Source organism: Cygnus atratus, chromosome 4 (genome assembly GCF_013377495.2).
Source record: "Cygnus atratus isolate AKBS03 ecotype Queensland, Australia chromosome 4, CAtr_DNAZoo_HiC_assembly, whole genome shotgun sequence".
NCBI classification, from domain to species: Eukaryota; Metazoa; Chordata; class Aves; order Anseriformes; family Anatidae; genus Cygnus; species Cygnus atratus.
In genome coordinates this window covers 35,230,682-35,250,744 of record NC_066365.1, presented here as the reverse complement: position 1 = coordinate 35,250,744, position 20,063 = coordinate 35,230,682, and the positions used below count along the sequence as shown (strand labels likewise).

The following is a 20,063-nucleotide window of genomic DNA, read 5'->3' as shown; positions in this document are numbered from 1 at the left end:
GATGGCAGCACCTTCAGGAAGAGAACGCAGGTCCACCAAGTCTCTGTTTTAGCTCTGCAATAGTCATCCAACGTAAGCCCTTTAGAAGTGGAGTACAGAAGGATGCTCGCTTCCTCCGGCCAAGCTGGGTAAGTACTTCTGGCACAGGAGCCTTGAAATTTGCCAGAAAGTGGCTGCTAGTCACCCTGGGCAGAACAGTTTTAGTGGAATATGGAAAGTCAAAGATATACTGGAGAAGCTCCAGGATGAAATTAAGAGGAGAGGAACTTGAAGTCCTCACTGTAAACAGAATATTCAATGAGAACGAGCAGTCACAAAAATGTCATGGCAGAATTTAGTGCAGACCAGATAAAAGAATGAAGGAGCTAAAGGCTGAATACAGTAAATACTTTAGGTAAACCATATACACTGTGTAAGCATATCATTTTAGCAACAGAAAAAAATAATAATTAGAAGAGATCACTCCCTAATATCACATCACTTTCTAATACACATTGTCTCTGGCTGTCAGCTTCACATAAACCCTTGCTAATTTCACAGCCAGGTTCTACTGAAAGCAACACTCACAGGCCTAAAAATGGCAGTCATATCTGGGGAGTCTATTTTGTGGTATTCTATATAAATCACTAGGTCCAGTTCCCCACAAACTACTGTTTTTGTATTCAGACTGCCTTTTTAAGCACTTCAATTTGTATATTTTTTTTATTTCTTTGGGCTCAACAAACTTTGTGTGTTCCCACACCCACCAGACTATGTCGATGTGTAGCCTGTAGGACTACCTCAGAGACGCTGGGCACACTGTGCACTGACATCCCTGCCTCTAAAAAGCATTTACAGCTACATTTGATTAGACTATACATCCAGAGCAGTAGCGCTGTTGATTTTTCCCATAGGGATGCTTGCAAGAAAATCATGATTTTAATAAAGACACAAAGGCCTGCCTTAACTCCTTTTATTACATCAACAGCAGCAAATAAAACTTAGAAGTCACAGTTACATAAACAGTCATGTGCTAGAGTGCCCTCGGTCCCCCATTTTCCCTTCATGGTTTCTGTGACCTATAATAGGTAAGCAGCACAATAAGTCACTGTCCTCTTTCAACAGAATTTCTGGCTCGCTCGCTTATCAACGGGATGATTATTCAACTCTTGACCTCATCACAAAATGGTTTAGCAGTGTTGCTGGTGCTTGAACCAAATTTCTCTACTGCAGGCTGACCCAGAGAGCAGCACAGCTGCAAGAAGAAACTGCCAAAAAGCGGTAACTCTCCTGTGCTGTCTTTCTCCCCTGTGTTTTAGATGTGTGAAAATACTCACGCAATTAGACAGGAAAAGAAGCCCTAGGTAGGACTCTGTATTTCATCTCCACATCTTCTAAAATAATGATTTTCCTAACTGGAGGGAAGGAGAAGAGGGGAAAAGAAAGGCACAGCCTTTAAAGACAGGACATATATCCTCTGCTTTTATCCCTAACTTAAAATGAGTTTAAAAAAATCTACTTGCGAGAAAATCCCAGAACATTCACCTAGCAATTTCTCTAGCACTCCTTTTTTAAAAAGGGCTCCAGGATGAACAAGATTAGAGAAAGACAAGTTAATTACCTCGCAGTAACTGGGACTCTTCAAGATGCTTTGCCCGTATGCACAAACAACTCTGAGTGTGCAGAAATACCATGCATCCAGGTTTCCCAACTGCTAGCCAACAGCTGAAAGTCAAAATGCACATACAACGCTTTCCTCTCTGAAACAGGATCCAGGTGTTACGGACTCCAAGGAAGACGGGAGGCAGGATGGATTATGGAAAATGCTTATCACAGACAATGTAAAACTGACTTACTTCCTGTCCCTCAAAGGAGAAAATTTTGTCAAAGATGGGAAACAGACAGTGACCTTTTATTTTCAGGCTAGTGCCCCAGAATAAGTATGTCAAATGAGTTTCATTATCTGCCAAAAGGATCCTTCTGTTACTAGCTGGACATTCATGAAAGAGGACAGAAATACATGGTTTCTCCTGAGGTAAGCTATCACTACTTCACAGAGGTTCTGCTGGCTCTTGATGAACCACAAGATAGGACATTATAGGGACAGCAAGTCTCATCTCCCCTAAAACATCAAGCTGTTCAGAAAATTACTGCTAGTTCAACGGATGTTTGACACCTTGCCTCCAAGATTCACTGTTCTTCTGTTCTAGGCAAGAGGTTATAGTTGCTAGCTCTAGGATCAGTATTAGAGGAGTGCTGCTTCCACTGGGATTCAGAGATTTAAACAAGTGAACAGCAACCTAACAACCATTGACACAAGCTTATAACTGAAAGAGTGGTGGTCCTGTGACCCCTCTTACATTTGCTCAGTTCTTTGCTTAGTGAGCCAATTTCAACTCTGCCAAGAAGTTGGAACAAAACTGGTGTGAATGAGACAAGAATTGGGAAACAGGAATGGATTTGGTGGCCTGAGAGTATTTATATTAGCCAGTAATTTGAGCCACTTATCCCCTGAGGTCCTTTATGGTGCAAAGCACATCATGCCTTGCCAATGAAGAATACCAGAGGATTCTCCCTCCCATCCCAAACCTCCACAATATACTACACCTCTCAGGGAGGACCAGGCCGTTGTGGTCAGGATGGCCACAGTAGGCAACATCACAGAGGCTGCTTTAGAAGCCCTATCCAGGACATCTGTGGGTGCGTTGCCCACCAAAGATTGTTCTGAGACTAATTAAAAACACTCCTCTCTAGAACTGGGTGGCAGCATGTTCCTGAGAGAAGAAAAACCTTAAAGACACAGAAACAGTATCTTGATAGCAAGGCCTAGTAATCAGCAACCAATATGTGGGCATGGAAGTACATCTCACAGTGTTATACACATATATCAATGATACATATATACATACTATATATACGTGTATACTAATCTACATGTATTATACATATACTGTATATGGCTCCTTACAATTTAAAATGACTTTGTTCTAGGATTTTGCCCCTATTTGAAGCTCAGAGCCGAAGCACTCAAGGTGCATGCACAAAACAGAATGGGACACACGTGGACTCAGAGGAATGTTTCTGAAGACCATTTCTCAAGCATTACCCCAAAGAAGAGCATCCTACTTAAAGAGCTTTCATTGACTTGACAATACCTAGAACTCCTGAAGAGAAGGAGACAAAGACAATTGATTTTTATGAATGAGGTTTTTAGATGAAACAAATATTCCTGAAGTCAGCTTACTCTGCAAAGGCTTGGTTAGTAGCCCCACGACAGATTCCTAAAGTACATAAAGTGTCAGTCTAACAACAGAAAATCATGTTCCTTACAAACCGTATTTTATGGTACCTATGTTCTTCTTGTAGCACTTTTATGGAGACTGAGCAAAATACCACAGCCAACCTTATTGAAATGTTCTTCCACAGGCCCTCGTCAACATCCTATAATAAGCTACAGTTGAGTGTGAGCACACCTTTCATAAAGCGTGAGATTGCAATCATGCTGATTTATACACCACAGGAATATGGACAACCAAAAACCTGGAGTCTGTACATTAAAATATCAAAGAAATACACCTTTTTTTCCTGATGAAAAAAGACAATATGATAAACTATTTGCTACAAAACTAAACACTTCTTCAGGCACCAGCTTCTGAGCCAGATTCAAAAGCCCCTTATCAGGAATTTCAGGCTTCCCCAGGTCTTTTAAAACCAGCTATGATATCCGATTAAGACTCTGACAGAGTATTATAAATGTGAGGACAAACTAAATACGCAGGAGATCAACTGTTATTCCCACAGCTCTATTTGAAATAGGAATCAGTTTTAATGATCTTTGATGGTTCAAGTGGTTCATGTGCTAGTCTATACCCAGAGACGTTCCCTGTACCTGGAGCTGTAGTGATCTTCTAACATCAGCACACATTTACCACAGTGGGCTCACTTACATAGTAAGTTCAGCACAGTGATTACAAATTCTACGTTTTCTTAGTTATAAGCAAGTTGAAAAATTCCTTATAATTCTTCCCAGTTAGCCAAAATTCACTTTGCTTGTTCATTTGTTTTGCTCTAGTTAGATGTCTATGGCAATAGGCTGTCGCACTGAGAACGTATCAAATACCAGAAGGTAACAGGGATGCTGGCATCTCCAAAGTAAGAGTTAAACATTATTCTCAACACTTTTATTATCCTTAGCATATAAAGCGTTGAGGCCTACCATGTCAGCCTACCTCAGAAAGGACCAGAAATATTTTAAGATTTCCCAACGTGGGCCTTTATTAGAAATGAAACCCCAAACAATTCTAGCAAAGAATTTGAAAAAGCTTTCTACGGTCTTAAGATCTCTAAACGCAGGAATTTAGCTTCCACTCTAAATCAAATTATTGGGGGGGATAATCACATGAATGCCAAATGGTCAGTATAGGAATCTGTATTTTAAAGACATCCTTGGATGAAAATGAACTCCATGAGCGAGAAGAGATTTTATTGCTTTGACAGGCCATTAATGAAGTCTTCTTTGAAGAACTTTTTACTGCACACAAAACTAGAACCTACCAGAGGCTTGGTTACTTATTTCCGAACACTGACATGTTTTGTAGTAGTCTGATTCTAGGGCATAGTCTTCTGTTGCATTTTTGAAGTAGAAGACACCAAAACCAAGATTTAATTTTTTTTCCTGACAAGATGTCAGGCTGCAGTTATCTCTGACTTAAAAAAGAAAAAGAGAGAGAAGGAGGGAAAACTATGGTCTGACTAAAGAATCACCATGAGTTCAAGCAGTGAAGTACCTCAGCATTCTCAATCCATCAGCATAACATTTTGTTTGGGTGTTACAGAAGACAAGATCCATTCACTTGGACACTTCTACTTGAGAAAATGGAAGAATCATACATTATTAAGATAACTAAAAGGAGAAAAATAAAAGTAACAACCACCTCAGTTCTTTATACTTTTTGTCCCTTAAAGGCAATGGATTTCAAAAAAAGGGGCTAGCACATAGGAGTGATCGCAGTACTAGCCAAAAACTTGACCTCTGACCCTGAATGAAAAGCTTGGAAATAGAGGAATTGCATACATTTCCAGAGGTAAACATCTGCCTTGAATAGCTGAAATAAGACCAGCAGATTTTCTTTCTGCATGCCCAGCGACACTTTTTTGGTGCTGAGGTGATCAATCTCCAAGAAAAAGACTAGGCATAACGGAGGGTTTAGAGGATCTATCTGCTGACTGGATGGCTCAAGGCATCTTAAAGCAATTGGACTCTTCTTGGCTGTCAGAGGTATCCAAAAGGCTTTGGCAAACACCAGAAGAAAATTCAGAGAAGCACCCTTGCAGGTGTCACTTTTAAGTAGTGAGCACTTCACAAGAGAAGAAGTACCCATAGCAAAACTGAAGTAGGGCATTAAGCATGACTAGCACAGTTTCTCTTATCATATTATGTATGATCTAGGTGCCAAAAACGGCTGGAAAGCTTTGCTTTCTAATCTTCATTTAACTTGGTAACAGATAAAACCGGTGGTTCACTCTCTTTTGCACATCTGTGTTCTCTATTTTTTTGAAATATATCTATGAACCGCCTGCTCTTACTCACTTAGTGCCTTCATCAGCTAACAATTCATCTTAATTAAGGCCTGCACCTGACCTGCCACCTCCCAGAACTGGCTGCAGTGATTTCTGTCTCAACTCTTTACTGCGACAAAGCGCATCTTCATTGCCCGAAATGTACTGCAAGCCTCAGAACAGTCACAACCCCGGCAGCAGAAAGCAAGGACAAAAATCCTTATATGTTCCTTGCAATTTAGAGCAGCCAAGAGAAAAGCGATCGGTTTACAGCGGAGATTATTGTAACATTGGTTTACCCTCAATATGTGCAGCTCATTTTAGTGTGGCTAGTCATTTAAAACTGACAGGGTCACCACAGCAACAAGATTTTAGTCACCCATACAGTCGGAAAAGAAGTGCATGAGAAGTTGCAAGTGTCAATTCATCTGGCAAAATGGGCTGACCAAAGTGAGAAAAGTGTTCAAACATGCTACTTGGTCACATACAAACAATTTGCAATGAAAATAAATAATTCCCCTTACCACAACAGCAATTCAGCATTATGGCTTACGCATGGTGATAAGTTTACAGAAAGTTCTCAAATGACCTGAAAGACTGAGATGGACCTAGAAACACCAGGGAAACGCCATAAAGCTCCTATGCTATCAGCTGTCCTGGACAGGGCAATTCCAAACCCTCCTAGGGGACACACCACTGCCCAAAAGGCTAACAGAGGCACCAAAACCAGGATGGCTGATTACCTGCTCCTTCACCCATTCATTTCAAGGAGGTGCCCTCATGTGTTGTACTAACCATATACGATCTGTACCCTTAAGCAATCCAGAGTAAATTTACCATAGCTACCACAATGTTAGCAGAAAAAAAATGGTCTGCTAAGGTTGATAAATCAGTCAATTATCTGCTTCCTTGACTCTTATTCTGGTGTAAATTTTTCAACCTTGCATTACTAGTAACAGTACCTATGACAAGATGATCTGTACATTGCCAAAACCAACTGTTTAAATTAGTAGGAAATCCTTAATTGCTATAGACAGGATTACAACAGGCTTTTTTTTTTTTTTTTAAAAAAAAAAAAAGGGTTCTAAACAGCAGAAGCCGTGGCTTCAGAAAGTAAAGCTCCCCAGCTATCATTACTGGAGGCCAATGTCTCCACACTTACTTTTGCTCAGTGCACAGCCCTCAATGATCCCTCAGCACACCTGAACACACCAGCAAGGGCACCCGCTGCCTCCCCATCCATACCTTCCTGCCTGGCTGAGGATATACACAGGGCATGAAGTCCCCAGTCCCCCCTCAGCTCCTCGTACCAAGTCCAAAGTGCCTTCCCTCCCAAACCACCGGCCATAAAATAGGAATAAGTCATGAATGTTCAGAGGAAGATGGTGGGGCAGAAATACTACTGAGGCACTGCAGGTACTGACTTCATCATCAGGTAGGCAGCCTTAGTGCCCCTGGTGGGAATCTAAAGAACAAGGCAACTCTCAAAGATGCAAGAGAGCATGGGAAAACCACAGAGGGCTGTTGTCCTTGCTTGGAAGCAGTGAGCTGGTTTAGGCTCAGAAGGGAATATCAAATCTGTGGCAAGGTAGATGCACATGATCGCAGGTAAAATTTCCCTTTCCATACCTCTTCTCTCACTGGTAATAGAAAGAGTTTTCCAGAAAAGAACAGAAAATATCTGACTAAAGACACAGAAGCTGAAACCAAAATGAAAATGATGCATCATACTCTTTCTCTACACATAGAAGTCACTAAGTACAGAGGACTATGCAACAGATCTGGTTTCCTGAGTCTTTTCAAAGACATGGTCAAGTTTTGAAATGGAGAAGGGAAGAAATCCCACCAGGGTTTGTACTGGGACAGAATAATATAAGCCCTGCATCCTTTCAATACCTGAGGAAAGCTCTTTAGGTTTCAAAATTGTTGGAAAAAACATACAGCAACATCCAGAACATACCCAGTCATTTCAAGGAATGTGCTTTCCTTTTTTTTTTTTTTTTTCCTGCTTACCTCTGTTTCTCAGAGGGACAACTAACTGCTATCCACATGCATGACTTCATTCACTGCTGCCTTGGTTTCACTGAGAAACTGCTAAATGCATCTTTCCTACAGTACATCTAATTAGAATACAGACTCTCTTTCAGACAAACTATTTTTTGTTAGGCCATGTATGCTGAGGACAACTCTCTGACTTGCACCCCTAAGTGCTATACAAACACAAGAAAAGAGAAGGAAACAATACTTCCTTGTCTCTCGTGCACAAGGTAGTTCTTGAGAGCACTTTCAGATGTCTAATAACTACTGTAAAAACCAGAAGTCTAGGAGACACTCACGTGAAAGACTAATCAGACCCCTACAGAAGAATATGCTACTTCTCGTCTGGTTTCTTCATGACTGCTGGCTCTAGTATCTCAAGCAAGGCCAACAAATGTCTGGAATAACACAAATGGCAGCATTAACTTTTCCTCTTCTCCCCAGGGGGTTAAAAGCATGTTGTGTCTTCTCTTGAACCAGTTCCAAGTAACTTTTCATTCTATCAACTTATACAACTGCCAAATCTTCAGGCAGTGACACTGACAAAGTAGTGGCATTACCAAAATGAAAAATAGCAAGTACCACATGAAAAATTTCTGCTTTCCCACATATAGGAAAAGGCTGACCAATCTCTCCAGCTGGTCTAGAAAACTTACCATAAATATTGACTGGCAAAGGATGAAAAAAAAGGATGAATTATCAGTGATAAAAGCAGTGATTACATCACACGTGGTTTTGGAGAAAAAGGAAGAAAACTAATTCTCATCAGTGTAGTAGTGCTACACAAGGATTAAAGCTGGAAAAATAGAGATGTCTGTGAAGCTCTCTCCCAAAAGGTGTGAAGAATCTCTGAAAATAACTTCTTGTTGAACTACAGAAAAAAAAAAAAGAAACAAGAACTCCAAAAAACTGTCCACTTCTTGTCAGTGAACTGTCTCACCGAGCCTCCAAACATCCTCATGAACACCAGATAACCCAGAAAGCTCTGTCATTGGAATCTAGATCTCTTAGATGCAAAGACCATTCCAAGCAACACTGGTAACTTACATGCTAGAAAAACAGCAAAAGGAAAATTCTTGCTTGCTAAAGTCAGGTTTTCATGTCCTGTGCACAAAGGTAACTCAGCCAGCTTCTAAGGAAGGGAGAAGAACACAGCCTCTCTTTCTGTCTCTCGATCTTTGTTGCTGCAGGAGGCTGGCTGGCTGCTCTTCCTATAAAGGACATATTGGAGTTCAAAAAACTGTCAAAGAAGCATGTGCATTTGCCTGCCTCGATGATATGATGCACTGTTGAACATTCTGACTTGCACTTACTTTGACTTTGGGGTCAGCTCAGTATTTCCTTCTCTGAGTACAAATAAGACATCTTAACTTCCCAACAGCCCCAATGGCATTCTGGCAAATGCAATTCCTTCCACTCAGCTCGAAAGAATCACTATCTCTACATACTCAATAATCCAGACACTTCTGTTCAGTCTATGTAAAGGGCCAGGTTCTCTGCTGTGTGACATGTGAGTATTGGCAAAGGAGGAATGCAGCATGAGCCTTTACAGATCTCTGATTCTCCCCTGCATTTTCTAACACAAAACCTGGGGATTGGCTCCTCAGGGGCAGTTGGAAATGGTTGTTAACTAGGAATAACTAGATCCCAGTAAGCTGCAGCCACGGCTCCATCTGTGACCACAGCTCCGTCTCTGATTCACAGCCTATTCAAGCTTCAGTGATACTGAGACGTAAGAAACAACAGTGTTGTTTTCCCCCTAGGAACATCCCCATGCAATGAGAATCCCCGTCAGGGAAGACGAAGGCAACTTCCACCACATCTGCATCACCTTAGCAGCGCAAGGGCAATCAGAGGAAGACTGCAAAGCTGGCCCATTGTTGACAAAAACCACTATGGTCTGGTTTTAAAAATTTGGTTAAATGGAACTCATTCTAGTCATTTTAGATTATTTTAAATATTGAACTTGGGAAGGTAGCGACAGCAAATGCTGCGAACTTTCTTTCCTTTTTATTAAAATACAGAAAGAGAAAACCCCACAGTAACCACTCCAAAACATTGATTCTTAGAAAAATACTGTTAAAAAACATGGAGTTGTTGCTTTAGAAGACATTTATGAAGATTGTTCAAGTGATCAGTAAAATAAAAGAAACAACAAAACCAATTAGAAATTCCAACACTACTATAATATGTAAGCTGCAATAAAGAAAACCAGGGAAGCCTCAGACCAAACCACTGCAATGCCTTTAACTATGCCTCTTGTGTTTACAACCTATGTCAAGGGGTCACAAAGCAAAGAGGGGAGCTCACAAACTGTACGTGTGTCAATACTCAAGCACAGCAGGTGAGATCAGGCAGCATACCTGATCTAACAAAGATCTTTGTTATTAACCACTGTTTATTTTTGCTTATATGCAGCTTCTCTAGATCTATTTTTGGTAAATAACGTGCTCCTGATTTACCATCTTACTCTGCCCCATTACTCACCTGAGTGCTTTATGCACATTAGCTTGCTGACTGGTTCAGAAACAAAAGGTTTAGGTTTTAGATACTGAAATTATTCCTTCCCATAAATGTCACAAGAATCGAGTCCCCTATAATTTATTTTTTCCTCTCTCCCAAAGTCAGATTAAAGCATGGCAAATTATATTCTCTCTTTCTCTAATTCCTCCCACAAGGATGATATTATGGTAACGTATCTAAGGGGAGCTTGAAGAAGTATTTATTTTGTCATGCTGTTTGCTACCAAAGACAGCTGCTTTCTTTGACCCTGAGAGGATTGCTTGGGGTTAACAAGCAAAGCCAAATAAGAGAGGATTAGGAAGCTACTCGTAGGGGTAGGCTAACACACAGGAGCAGTTCTTTCCATGTAGAACAGACACTCCTCGCTCCTAGACACACTAAGGCACCGCCTCAGCTTTCAACCTTAAGAAAAGTTAGAGGTCACGTAAATAATGTGCAAGCACCGAATAAAAAGTGGAAACATGATTTAATTTAAAGAGATTTAGGATTCTGTGTTGAGCTCATGCTACGAGAAACTAATGCTGTGGTTACTTAGGGCACAGTCCATTTCTGTATTCTGCCTTACAAATCCACCTAAAATTCAGATTGAGAGGAATGCTGGAAGTGAAGGGGAAGTTTCGTGTCTACATTCGTTCCATCACTGGCTTTTCTGCTGCACAAACAAACAAGCGTGCCAATGGCAATGGGATTTGAGTTGATTTTTTCAAAGAGCACTTCTTGGCTGAAAACTCTGTGGGCTTTACCAACACTTTTTATGCAGGCCAGTAAACGCCTTCAAAGACAACAACTCCGATTCTCATGAGAATATGTCTATACTAAATAACACAGTGCTATGTAGTGATACCTGAGCCAGCTTGAGTATACCCAGAAGTATTATAGCTGAATTAACCTGGGTAGACTGCTGTGATAACTGCCTCCCATACACAAGGTAGCTTATTTAGAGCTTGCTTTGTTATCTCAATGTGGCATAGCGCTCCGCAGGAAGACATATAAGCAATTATCATGAAGTCCATTTAGACCTTATGGGCAATGTAAAAGTACCTCAAGGTGGGCAGAAGAGCCCCCTTCAGAGTTATTCTCTGTGCATACAACTCCCTCTGGCCACACAGAATTGACAAAAGGATTATGTCAGCCCTTCCTCTCCAGAACGAGGAGCAGGATGAGAGCCAGTGGGCAGCAGAAATTAGAGCAGCTCTGGGTTGTTACGCTTACACCGGTGCCTGAGAAGGGCTCTTCATGGCCTCAAAGTGCTAGAAATACAAAAGCAGACAAGGGGAAATTCTGCTCCAATCACAGATGAAGTGAGTTCTTGGTCACTAGTAGCGAGGTCTAGATTTGACACAGTGGCCTATAAGGGGAGTAATTCTGCCTCTGCTTCAGGAAAGCATGCAAACACAAACAGCCACAACACCGGCTGCTGGATAAATCCAGTTGCCCACCACCCCCCCCCTTTCCTTACATACTTTTGACTCCCTGATCATCTTGCTGTGGAAGATCTGACGCTATTTTAATTTTTTTGAGAAAACAAATTATTTGAGATGATTTATTGTTGCTCATTTGTACTACTACACCAGTCAAAGACTCCAACTTGCAAAGAATTCCTGTTCGTTAATAAATTCACACATAAGGATCACTCATAAAGCAGAGTCACACTTGTTAAAACCATCGACTCTTTTAATGCATTTTTCTAAGAGTTACTTGCCATTTGTTTTTAAGCATTCACCTGAATTCCCACTTTTGCCCTGATGCACCACCTTACAAACCCTAACAGGCACCAAGACCCAGGACACATCCAAAACATCCACTTAAAATAGGAAGCCCTAATTTTAAAGTAAGCCTTTACTAAACCTTCTCCTATACAGAAACTTTCACGTAAAACTTCTGTCCTACTAGTTTAAGACCATGCAGGGAAAAATTCTTTGTACCTCCTTAGAAAACCCTGTGGTAAAGGAAAAAGACATTCAAGCAGCAAACTTCAGATGAGGGCCAGCAGAGTTATAACCCCTTCTTGAGGATGGGAATCCCTAGAGGTTGGACCACGCAGAATTCAAAGGAACGATGACAGGAGCTTGCTTTGAGTTGTTTTGAAATTTTTATTTCTATCCTAGTGAGAGAGTGTCCCAAACAAAAGAAATGAAACAGAGCAGATGTTTGGAACCTAACTTGACTTTCTGAAACTTCTGATTAAGCCATGCGTTACAAGACCTCTACCACCTGGTAACCCTTTCATTTTTAATGCAACTTATTCTAAGCAGCAGCTAAATCAGCAGACTTGCAAAACAAATTTTCTTTCATGGTCTACTGTGCTACCAACATCAGCCATTCTTTCCCCCCCAGCTTCCACCACTACCACCTAAGTACTGAAAAGAACAAGGGAAAGGACTGCTTACGCAGTCCAGGTTTTCTCTCCTAACTGCATGCTTCTCAAAAAAATCATAACTTTTTAACCTGCAAAACAGAACAGGTTAGCCTGAGCATTAGGCTTAACCTGAGCTTCTACCATTTGGTGTAATTACACCACAAACATGAAATCCCTTGAAAAGCGGGAGAGACTTTACGCGATAGAGCCAACTGCTAAGTCAACAGGTTGAGACTGAGCATGTTTGGTGTCTAGGCCCAGTAGAACACCAGCTTGTAAATGCTACTGAAGGTACGGAAGAAAAAGAGAAATCGTCTTTGGGAGCATAACGGTTCTGTAATTTATGACCCCGAGTTATCTGTAAAAAAGAAAAACTGAAAGACAAGCTCTTAAGTGAACTTATGGGTATATGTTACTGAATCGTACGTTGAATTAGCCATAACGCAGTGTATATGTGCAGAGACATGCTGACTATACCCTGCAGCATGCTTCCTTTGAACTGAAGTCCGGTCAAGCCTGAGTTTTTTTATTTAAATTTTAAAAAAACAATAATCCTTTGGGGAAAGGGATAATATCTACCTTTTTGAGTTGGTGGTGTTTTTTTCTTCCTTCAGCCTAATATCATCTGTTATTCTTCATGATCATATCAGCCCACGTCATTTGTTGTTCTTCATATGAACAATTTTTAAAAGTAAAATAGAAAGTCTTTGGGGGGCAAAAAGAGAAGCAGAGAAGTCCCCCTCCCCCTTGAAAATTGACATCTATTACATACTGCCAGTTACTTTGAACTCAGGATTTCTGCACATTATTTTCATAAAACACGTGACACTTCACACATACACCATGGCGGGTTCTGTATATGTAAACTGAACCGATACAAATCACAGTACCATGAAGAGCAAACTAGGCACCAAAAAAATGGTGTACCAGGAACCAGAACAAAACATTATTGAGAAGATAAATTCTTCAAATATGACTCTGGAGTAGTTTAACAGCTGTAACAGTAAAAGGATTCCAGGCATAAGCCAAATTAGCTCTCCCTAACCATCCGAACTAATGTCTATATTATGATTTCTTTGCAATGTGAAAGAAAAAAAAGTCCTCTATATGGTGCTTCATGACAAATCACATGCCTAGTGAAGCTTCATGTTAGAAACCCTTTTAACTTCCAAAAAGTCCTCTTTTGTAGGTCATGCTCTCATTATCTTGCTCTGGGATCTGGTCTGATTAAATTATAGGAAATTACTAATACTTCACTTTGAACAGCCAGCTCCTCCTGGCTGTTCTTCTTTTTCTTTTTTTTAAACTAAATTCTTCCTACTCCTGCCTTCTTATATATAAAAAAGACAACAATCACTCTGTTACAAAGATGAAGTTGCACTCTTTCTTTGTCCGTTTTAAGACTTAAAAATAAAAATGCATTGTCTGCATGTTCTTACATATCCCATTTTACTGCTCTACCTGCAGGTTTCCCTGTTTGTGTTTTACAGTCTTTTGTACTCCTGCCCTCTCTGAAATGCAATTCGTAAGATCCTAAAAACTTAAGTAACTTTAATGAGCACAACACTGACTCTGTGGTAGTCCAATTTACACTCCAGTGTGATTTATATTCTGTACTATCAGACAACACTAAGACATAGTCTACTATTGAATGACTTTAGACACTGACCACTGAATGACTTTATACAAGTGATGTAGTTGATATAATGTTGTTCCCCCCCCCCCCCCCCAAAAAAAAAAAAAAGCAAATCTGAAGAGACAGGAACTTCAGACATCAAAAACCTTCTCCCTTTATGGGGACTGTATTTCTGAAAAGTCAGTGATGACTTTGCTATAATGAGTGGGACAAAATAAGAACAGTGTTTTCAGATGGAGTAATGCAGATGCTACTCCATCCAACAAAATGCTGCTGTTCATTTGAGAGGTACATTACAGTACCACCAGGACAACTATGATGATGGCAATGAAACTATTAACCTAATCATACTAAGAATAATAATTTTCCCTACATGGATCCTCTTGTCGACAATGAGCTATATCATGATCCCTGCAGTGGTGAGAGGTTAAAAATAGTAAATAGAAAATATGTTAAAAGCTTCCCCTTGTACATGCAATGCCTGATAGTAAGGTAATAAACACTATTAAAAGAGAGATTCCAGTTCCTGGTAAAAGCCTTTTGTCTCAGAACAAACTCTCAAATGCTGGTGAAACCTTTTCTGACATTGGGAATTGTTTTGAAAAAACCATCCAAAACACCATCTCATGCCATTAGAAAGTATCAAATACAGCAAGGTGCTGAAATAAACTAAGAAGGAAACTTTCAATTACTCTTAATTTATTTTGCTGTCAGTATTTTCTTTACACTCTGATGATATAGCCCAGCAACAAAAAACAATATAATAAAAAGCTTCAGAGTTTGTGCTTTTTGTTTTGTTTTTACTGTATAGAAACAGCTTAAAACTTCAGCAAAGTACCTGACCATGAAAGCGAGAAGAGTTATGCCCCCTCATTAGCACAAATCTAGCTTTTGATATCAAAACTAACATTGTATCAATGCAGCGTCTCCATCTTCAACAAAAGATTGTGAACAGAAGTAACAGTTTGTCCTAAGTGAACCACATTCTTCAGATAGTAGTAGTAGTACAAAATTTTGAATGTAGCTTCTAATCGTGTCTGATATAACAAATGCAAGCTTTGTATACCTGGTATTGTGGCATTCATTCACAAACTACACTGCAAACAAGCCTTTGAGACTGAATCAAACCCCAAAGACTATTGATTGCTATACTTAAGGCAACATAGTGGTCTAGATCCTAAATAATACTTGAGTGTCTCACAGCTTTCCAGAACTTTTGCTTTTCCAGCTGATCTCTTCCAAGTCACATTTGTGAAGTTCAGGAGAAATGCACTTTCAGGAACTCTCAGAAAATAAAATTGTGTGAGGTAGGGTGGTAAGTAAGGCCATGAGGAGAACAAAACAAAGTAAAGCTGTACTTATACATACATTTTTAAAGATTCTGATAGACATAGAATAGAGGAGAAAAAAAAATCTTTATTTAGGTCTAAGCACTGAAGTAGTTAAAGGGAAAACAAAAACAGAACAAAACAACAACAAAAACAAGCAAACAAAAAAAAACTAAGTCACACTAAAGAATAGACTTCCTTTAAACATTCCAGTGAAGACGCATTGATTTGTCTGAGTCAGGTGCATGCAGAAGTAATCATAACACACGTGCACTAGGTAAATTTTTAACTTATGAACCAAACTCTTTCATTGTAAACTGAGGCTAGCTGCCCTACTATTTCATTTTTGTATGAATAAGCCATTGTCTATCCGGGAATTCCTGAAGTCCTGTCCTTATTCACTTGTATCTTAAAAAGGATTCACTTGGATTTTGCAGTGAGTAAAGACACTCCACTAGCATCTGTGACTAAACATTTTCCAAAAACTTCACACCTTTACAGGTGGAAACTCCACTTCAACATTTTAATGGCGGCATTTCAAATGGCCCCTGTGCCTGACTGAACTCTGAGATTCACCCTGCTTTCAGCAGGGGGGTAGACCAGGTGACCTGCAAAGGACCCTTCCAAACCAAATTATGCTGTAAACAACTCCAGCAACTGAGGGCTCAGCCTTAACTCTGCCCTTTTAAGCAAATACCACCAAAGCATAGTATTATTGCATCTAATAAAATCAACCCTTTTTTCCTTCAACCTTTTAAGCATCAGTATCTGGCAACTCACTTGAAACCAAGTTAAATTATTGCAACAGCCTAAAACAACTCTTTCTTCTTTTACATAAAATTTCTCCACCAGACGATGTGTTTTGGCAGTGCCATCTTCTTTTGTGAAATTACTTCTAAATCTACGGAACAGTTGTCCAGTGAAGTCAATGTACAGAAGTATAAAATAAGCGTCCCAGTCAGCAGCAGCTGTACACCATCGCTTCAAGCAGCATGACTGTGTTCTTCAGGTGCATTTTGGGGTACATAACTTATAGGAAAGTAAGGCCTAAGTAAGGCCTAGATGCCCTGAAAACACAGCTTCCTACCTTAGCCATAGTAAAGCCCACGGGACTTACTGTACTGAGCCACATTTGCTCATTTGCATTCTAGCATTGCCAAATCATTCAGTGGAACCATGTCTTAGTGTTTATTTCCCCAACTGATAGAACCCAAATTATCACAGAGGGGTTCAGTAAGTTGCCATGTGTCAAAGCGAGCCCCACAGTCATTTAGGTGCACAGGGGAGTGTTCATGTGCTAGCAACAACCTGTAACATAGCTTAGGGCTGAATCACAGCGTAACATCCACACTGGGGCAGAGTTAAGGTTGAATAGTGTATCAGCCATCTCCCTTCCAGATCCGCATGGTGGGCTTCACGTTCTTTTGCAATTGTTAACACTTAAAAATGAAAAATGTATGCACTCTTATTAAATGCATTGCTAAAAACAACAGGAATTGCAAAATAAAAATGTATTTTACCCTGAGTAGCCATTAAAGCAATATGTTCCTAAAAAAAGTAAAATCACTATTTATAGCATTTGCACCCTGAACTGAGTGCAATGAATTAATTCCAAGGCATCTTCTGAACCTGCAGGGCTGCAGACTGTAACAGTATTCCTACAATTCTCCTGAATTATCCAATGTATTATTAGGTGTTTTTTTTTTTTTTTTGGGGGGGGGGGAGGAGGGGTGTTGTCAAATGATAGTTTTTAATCCAGTGCAATCTCGTTGTAAAAGAACTTAAATAAAACCCATTTCACAAGTAGCATTACTGTGGGACGTACAGTGTGTGCATGCTTCACACGTTAGGAGAAAAAAAAAAAAGCTTCCACGAATTTAACTAAAAAATTAATCTGCAAATTAGGCCGTGCATTTAAAATAAAACGCAGAAAGCACCCCCAGACGGAGCTCGGCTGGCACAATGCAGGCAGCAGCCGGGCGGCGCGGAAGAGGCCGCGGCCCCTCCCGGCGCAGGCGGTCAGGAGGTCGGGGCCGAGGCGAGCCTGAGGCGCAACCCGGAGGCGGGGGCAGCCAAAGCCCAGCGCCGGAGCCGAGCCCCGGCAGGCAGCGCCCGGGAGCGGCGCGGCCGAGCGAGCTAAAATGGAGCCCGGGCGCCGTGTCAGCCCGGGAGGCGGGCGGAGGGCAGGGGCAGGGGCGAGGGCAAGGTCAGCCGCCGGGCCGGCCGCGGCGCCGCCTCCCCCCGCCGGGCAGCCCCCGGGGGGCTCGGGCCGAAGCGGGGCGGCGGCGCTCGCCCCCCCCCCCCGGACGCCCCAGGCCCGGTGCTCCCGGGCTTGGCCCCTGCCCCCGCCGGGCCGAGCCGGGCGCTGCGGAGGCCGCCCCCGCGGTGCGGGGGGAGCAGCCGCCGGGGCCGCCAGCAAGGGGCGAGCGGAGAGCGGAGGGGTGAGGGGAAGGAGGAGGAGGAGGAGGGGGAGGAAAGGAAAAAAAAAAAAAGCCCAAGTGGAGCCCTTAACCCGACCCCGGCGGGAAGAAAGCGGGGAGGGAAGGAGGCGCTGCTGTTGGCGGGGCTGCGAGTGCCGCCCCCCGGCCGGGGGGGTCAGGGGGTGCCGGGGGCAGCGCGGCCCCGGCCCCGGCCCCGGCCCGGCGCCGCCCGCGCAGTGCAGGGCCCGGCCCCGCTGCGCCCCCCGGCCGGGGCCGCCCCGCTCAACTCCCCGCCGCCGAGCCCGGCTCCGGCACCGCCGGCTCAGCCCCCGGCCCGGCGCGGAGGGGCTGCGGGCGAGCCCCGAGCGGAGCAGCCGCAGGCAGGCAGTGCCCCCGGCCACCCCCGGTCGCCTTGAACCGGCCCCGGGGCCACGCAGGGGCAAGGTATTTTTAGGTGCCTTCCCCTCCCCTCCGCGTCTCCCGCACTGGCTGCCGAGCGCTTCGTGCGGGGAGCGGGAGAAAAGTTAACTGCTCTGCGAAGAGGGGGGACGGCGGGGGGAGGAGGGAGGCAGGCAGGCAGGCAGGGAGGGAGGGAGCGCGGAGGAGCAGGGCAGGGCGAGACGAGCCGTGCTGAGCCGTGCCGGGGATGCGCGGGATGCCCTTAGCCCTGCGCCCGGGGCAGCGCCGCCGGCGCCCGGGGCTCGCCTGACCCTTCCCTCCCCGGCGGCAGCCCCGAGCCCGCCGCCGCCTCTCCCCGCTCCGCTCGGCTCTGCGGGGACCTCGCCGGGCACGCTGTGCCTCCCCCCGCCGGCCCCGGCCCCCCTCGGGGCGGCTGCGGGGTGCCCCCAACGCCGCCGCCGCCTCCCCCCGCTCCCGGGCCGCCCAGCCCCGCCGCAACCTTTAGCCGGGGCCGGACCTCGCGGCTGGTTCCGCGCAAGACGCCAGCAGCCGCTTCCCCTCTCGCCGCCCTCCCCTCCGGTGCTAGCCCCCCTCCCCACCCCAATAAATCGCCCCCCCCCCCCCCCCCGGCCCCAAAGAGAAGCCCACGCCGCCCCCCCCCAGCACAAATGCACAATCACGGGCGAGGGGAGGGAGCGGGAGGAAAGGGCGAGAGCCGCGAAGAAAGAAGGGGGGAAAGGAGAGAGAGAGGAAAAATTAAAAGGGCACAAGGCTGTTCATCACCAACATGGCTGCCTTAGCTCAGACCTAAAAGAGGAATAACCCAGGCTGTGTCTTTGTCAGTTTCACCTCTGTAACCCTAAACTAATGCACAAAACGACGGAGGCGGCTGCAGAGGGGAAGGAGACGGGGAGAGGAGGAAGGAGAAAATGGCAAAAAGAGGGGGCACTTACGTGAAGAGAGGCGCTTGGGCTGCTCCTGCTTCCTCCTGGGCATTTTCCCCCTTTTTTCACATTCTCCTCCTCGGTTAACGGGAGATCAAATAAGACCGGGAGGGGGGGCGCGGGCAGGCACAAAGCCGGGCCCCCCGGGGGAGCCGCCAGCCGGGGCGGGCTTCCCCTCGCCGCCGGGGGAGCGGGGGCTGGAGCCGGCTCCCCGGGAGCCACCGCCGAGGGCTCTCCCCCCGCGCTCTTTCTCTCTGCTCTCTCCCCCCGAGCCGGCCGTGCACCTGGCTTGTCCCCGCTCGCCGTGCTCTCTCCTCTGGCTCCCTCCTCGCTCCCTCCCAGCGGCCGGGGGCTGCGGTCCCGGCGGGCGGGCGCCGTGCCGGGGCCGGGGCTGGCGCGGCGGTGCCGAGGGCTGCGCCCCGCTCCTGCCGGCCCCTAACTAACACTAACGCCGGGATCAAAGGGCAGCGGCGGCGCTCACGGCTCGCCCGCGGGAGGCAGCCGGGGACACGCGCGCACACACGCGCGCACACACACACACGCACACGCCCGGCCGGGCAGGGCGAAGGGAAGGGAAGGGAAGGTGCCCCCGCGCCCCGGGGTGCGCTGCCCCGGTCCCGCACCCGCCGCCGGTCCGCCCCGCAAGGACGGGCAGGGAGGGAAGGGGCTGGGAAGGGGGGGGGGGGGGTTGAGGCTCGGCTGCTCGCTCGGGAAGCCCCTCGCCGTTCTGGGGGGAGAGAAAATAACATCCCCCCCCCCATTTAAAAAATAAATCAATAATAATAAATCAAGGCGTTTTGCCTTCCTGCGATAGAAAAGAAAAAGCGTGATGAAAAGGCACAGGGGTGGAGAGGCTGATCCTAACCAACTTCAGGGTCG

The 20,063-nt window shown here is 44.6% G+C and overlaps 1 protein-coding gene across 5 annotated transcripts in view; it reads right to left on the bottom strand.

Moving 5' to 3' along the window:
- The window catches only part of ZNF827 (zinc finger protein 827), a 107,362-nt gene extending 88,018 nt beyond the window's left edge, over positions 1-19,344 (bottom strand). For all 5 annotated transcript variants that reach the window (XR_004779018.1, XM_035549126.2, XM_035549135.2 and 2 more), the window contains exon 1: positions 19,194-19,344. Coding sequence is in view for 4 of the 5 variants with exons in the window: in XM_035549126.2 (XP_035405019.1) it covers positions 19,194-19,236 (43 nt within the window). In the remaining variant the exon portion in view is untranslated. The remainder of the gene's footprint in view (positions 1-19,193) is intronic.
- Positions 19,345-20,063: the final 719 nt, after the last annotated feature.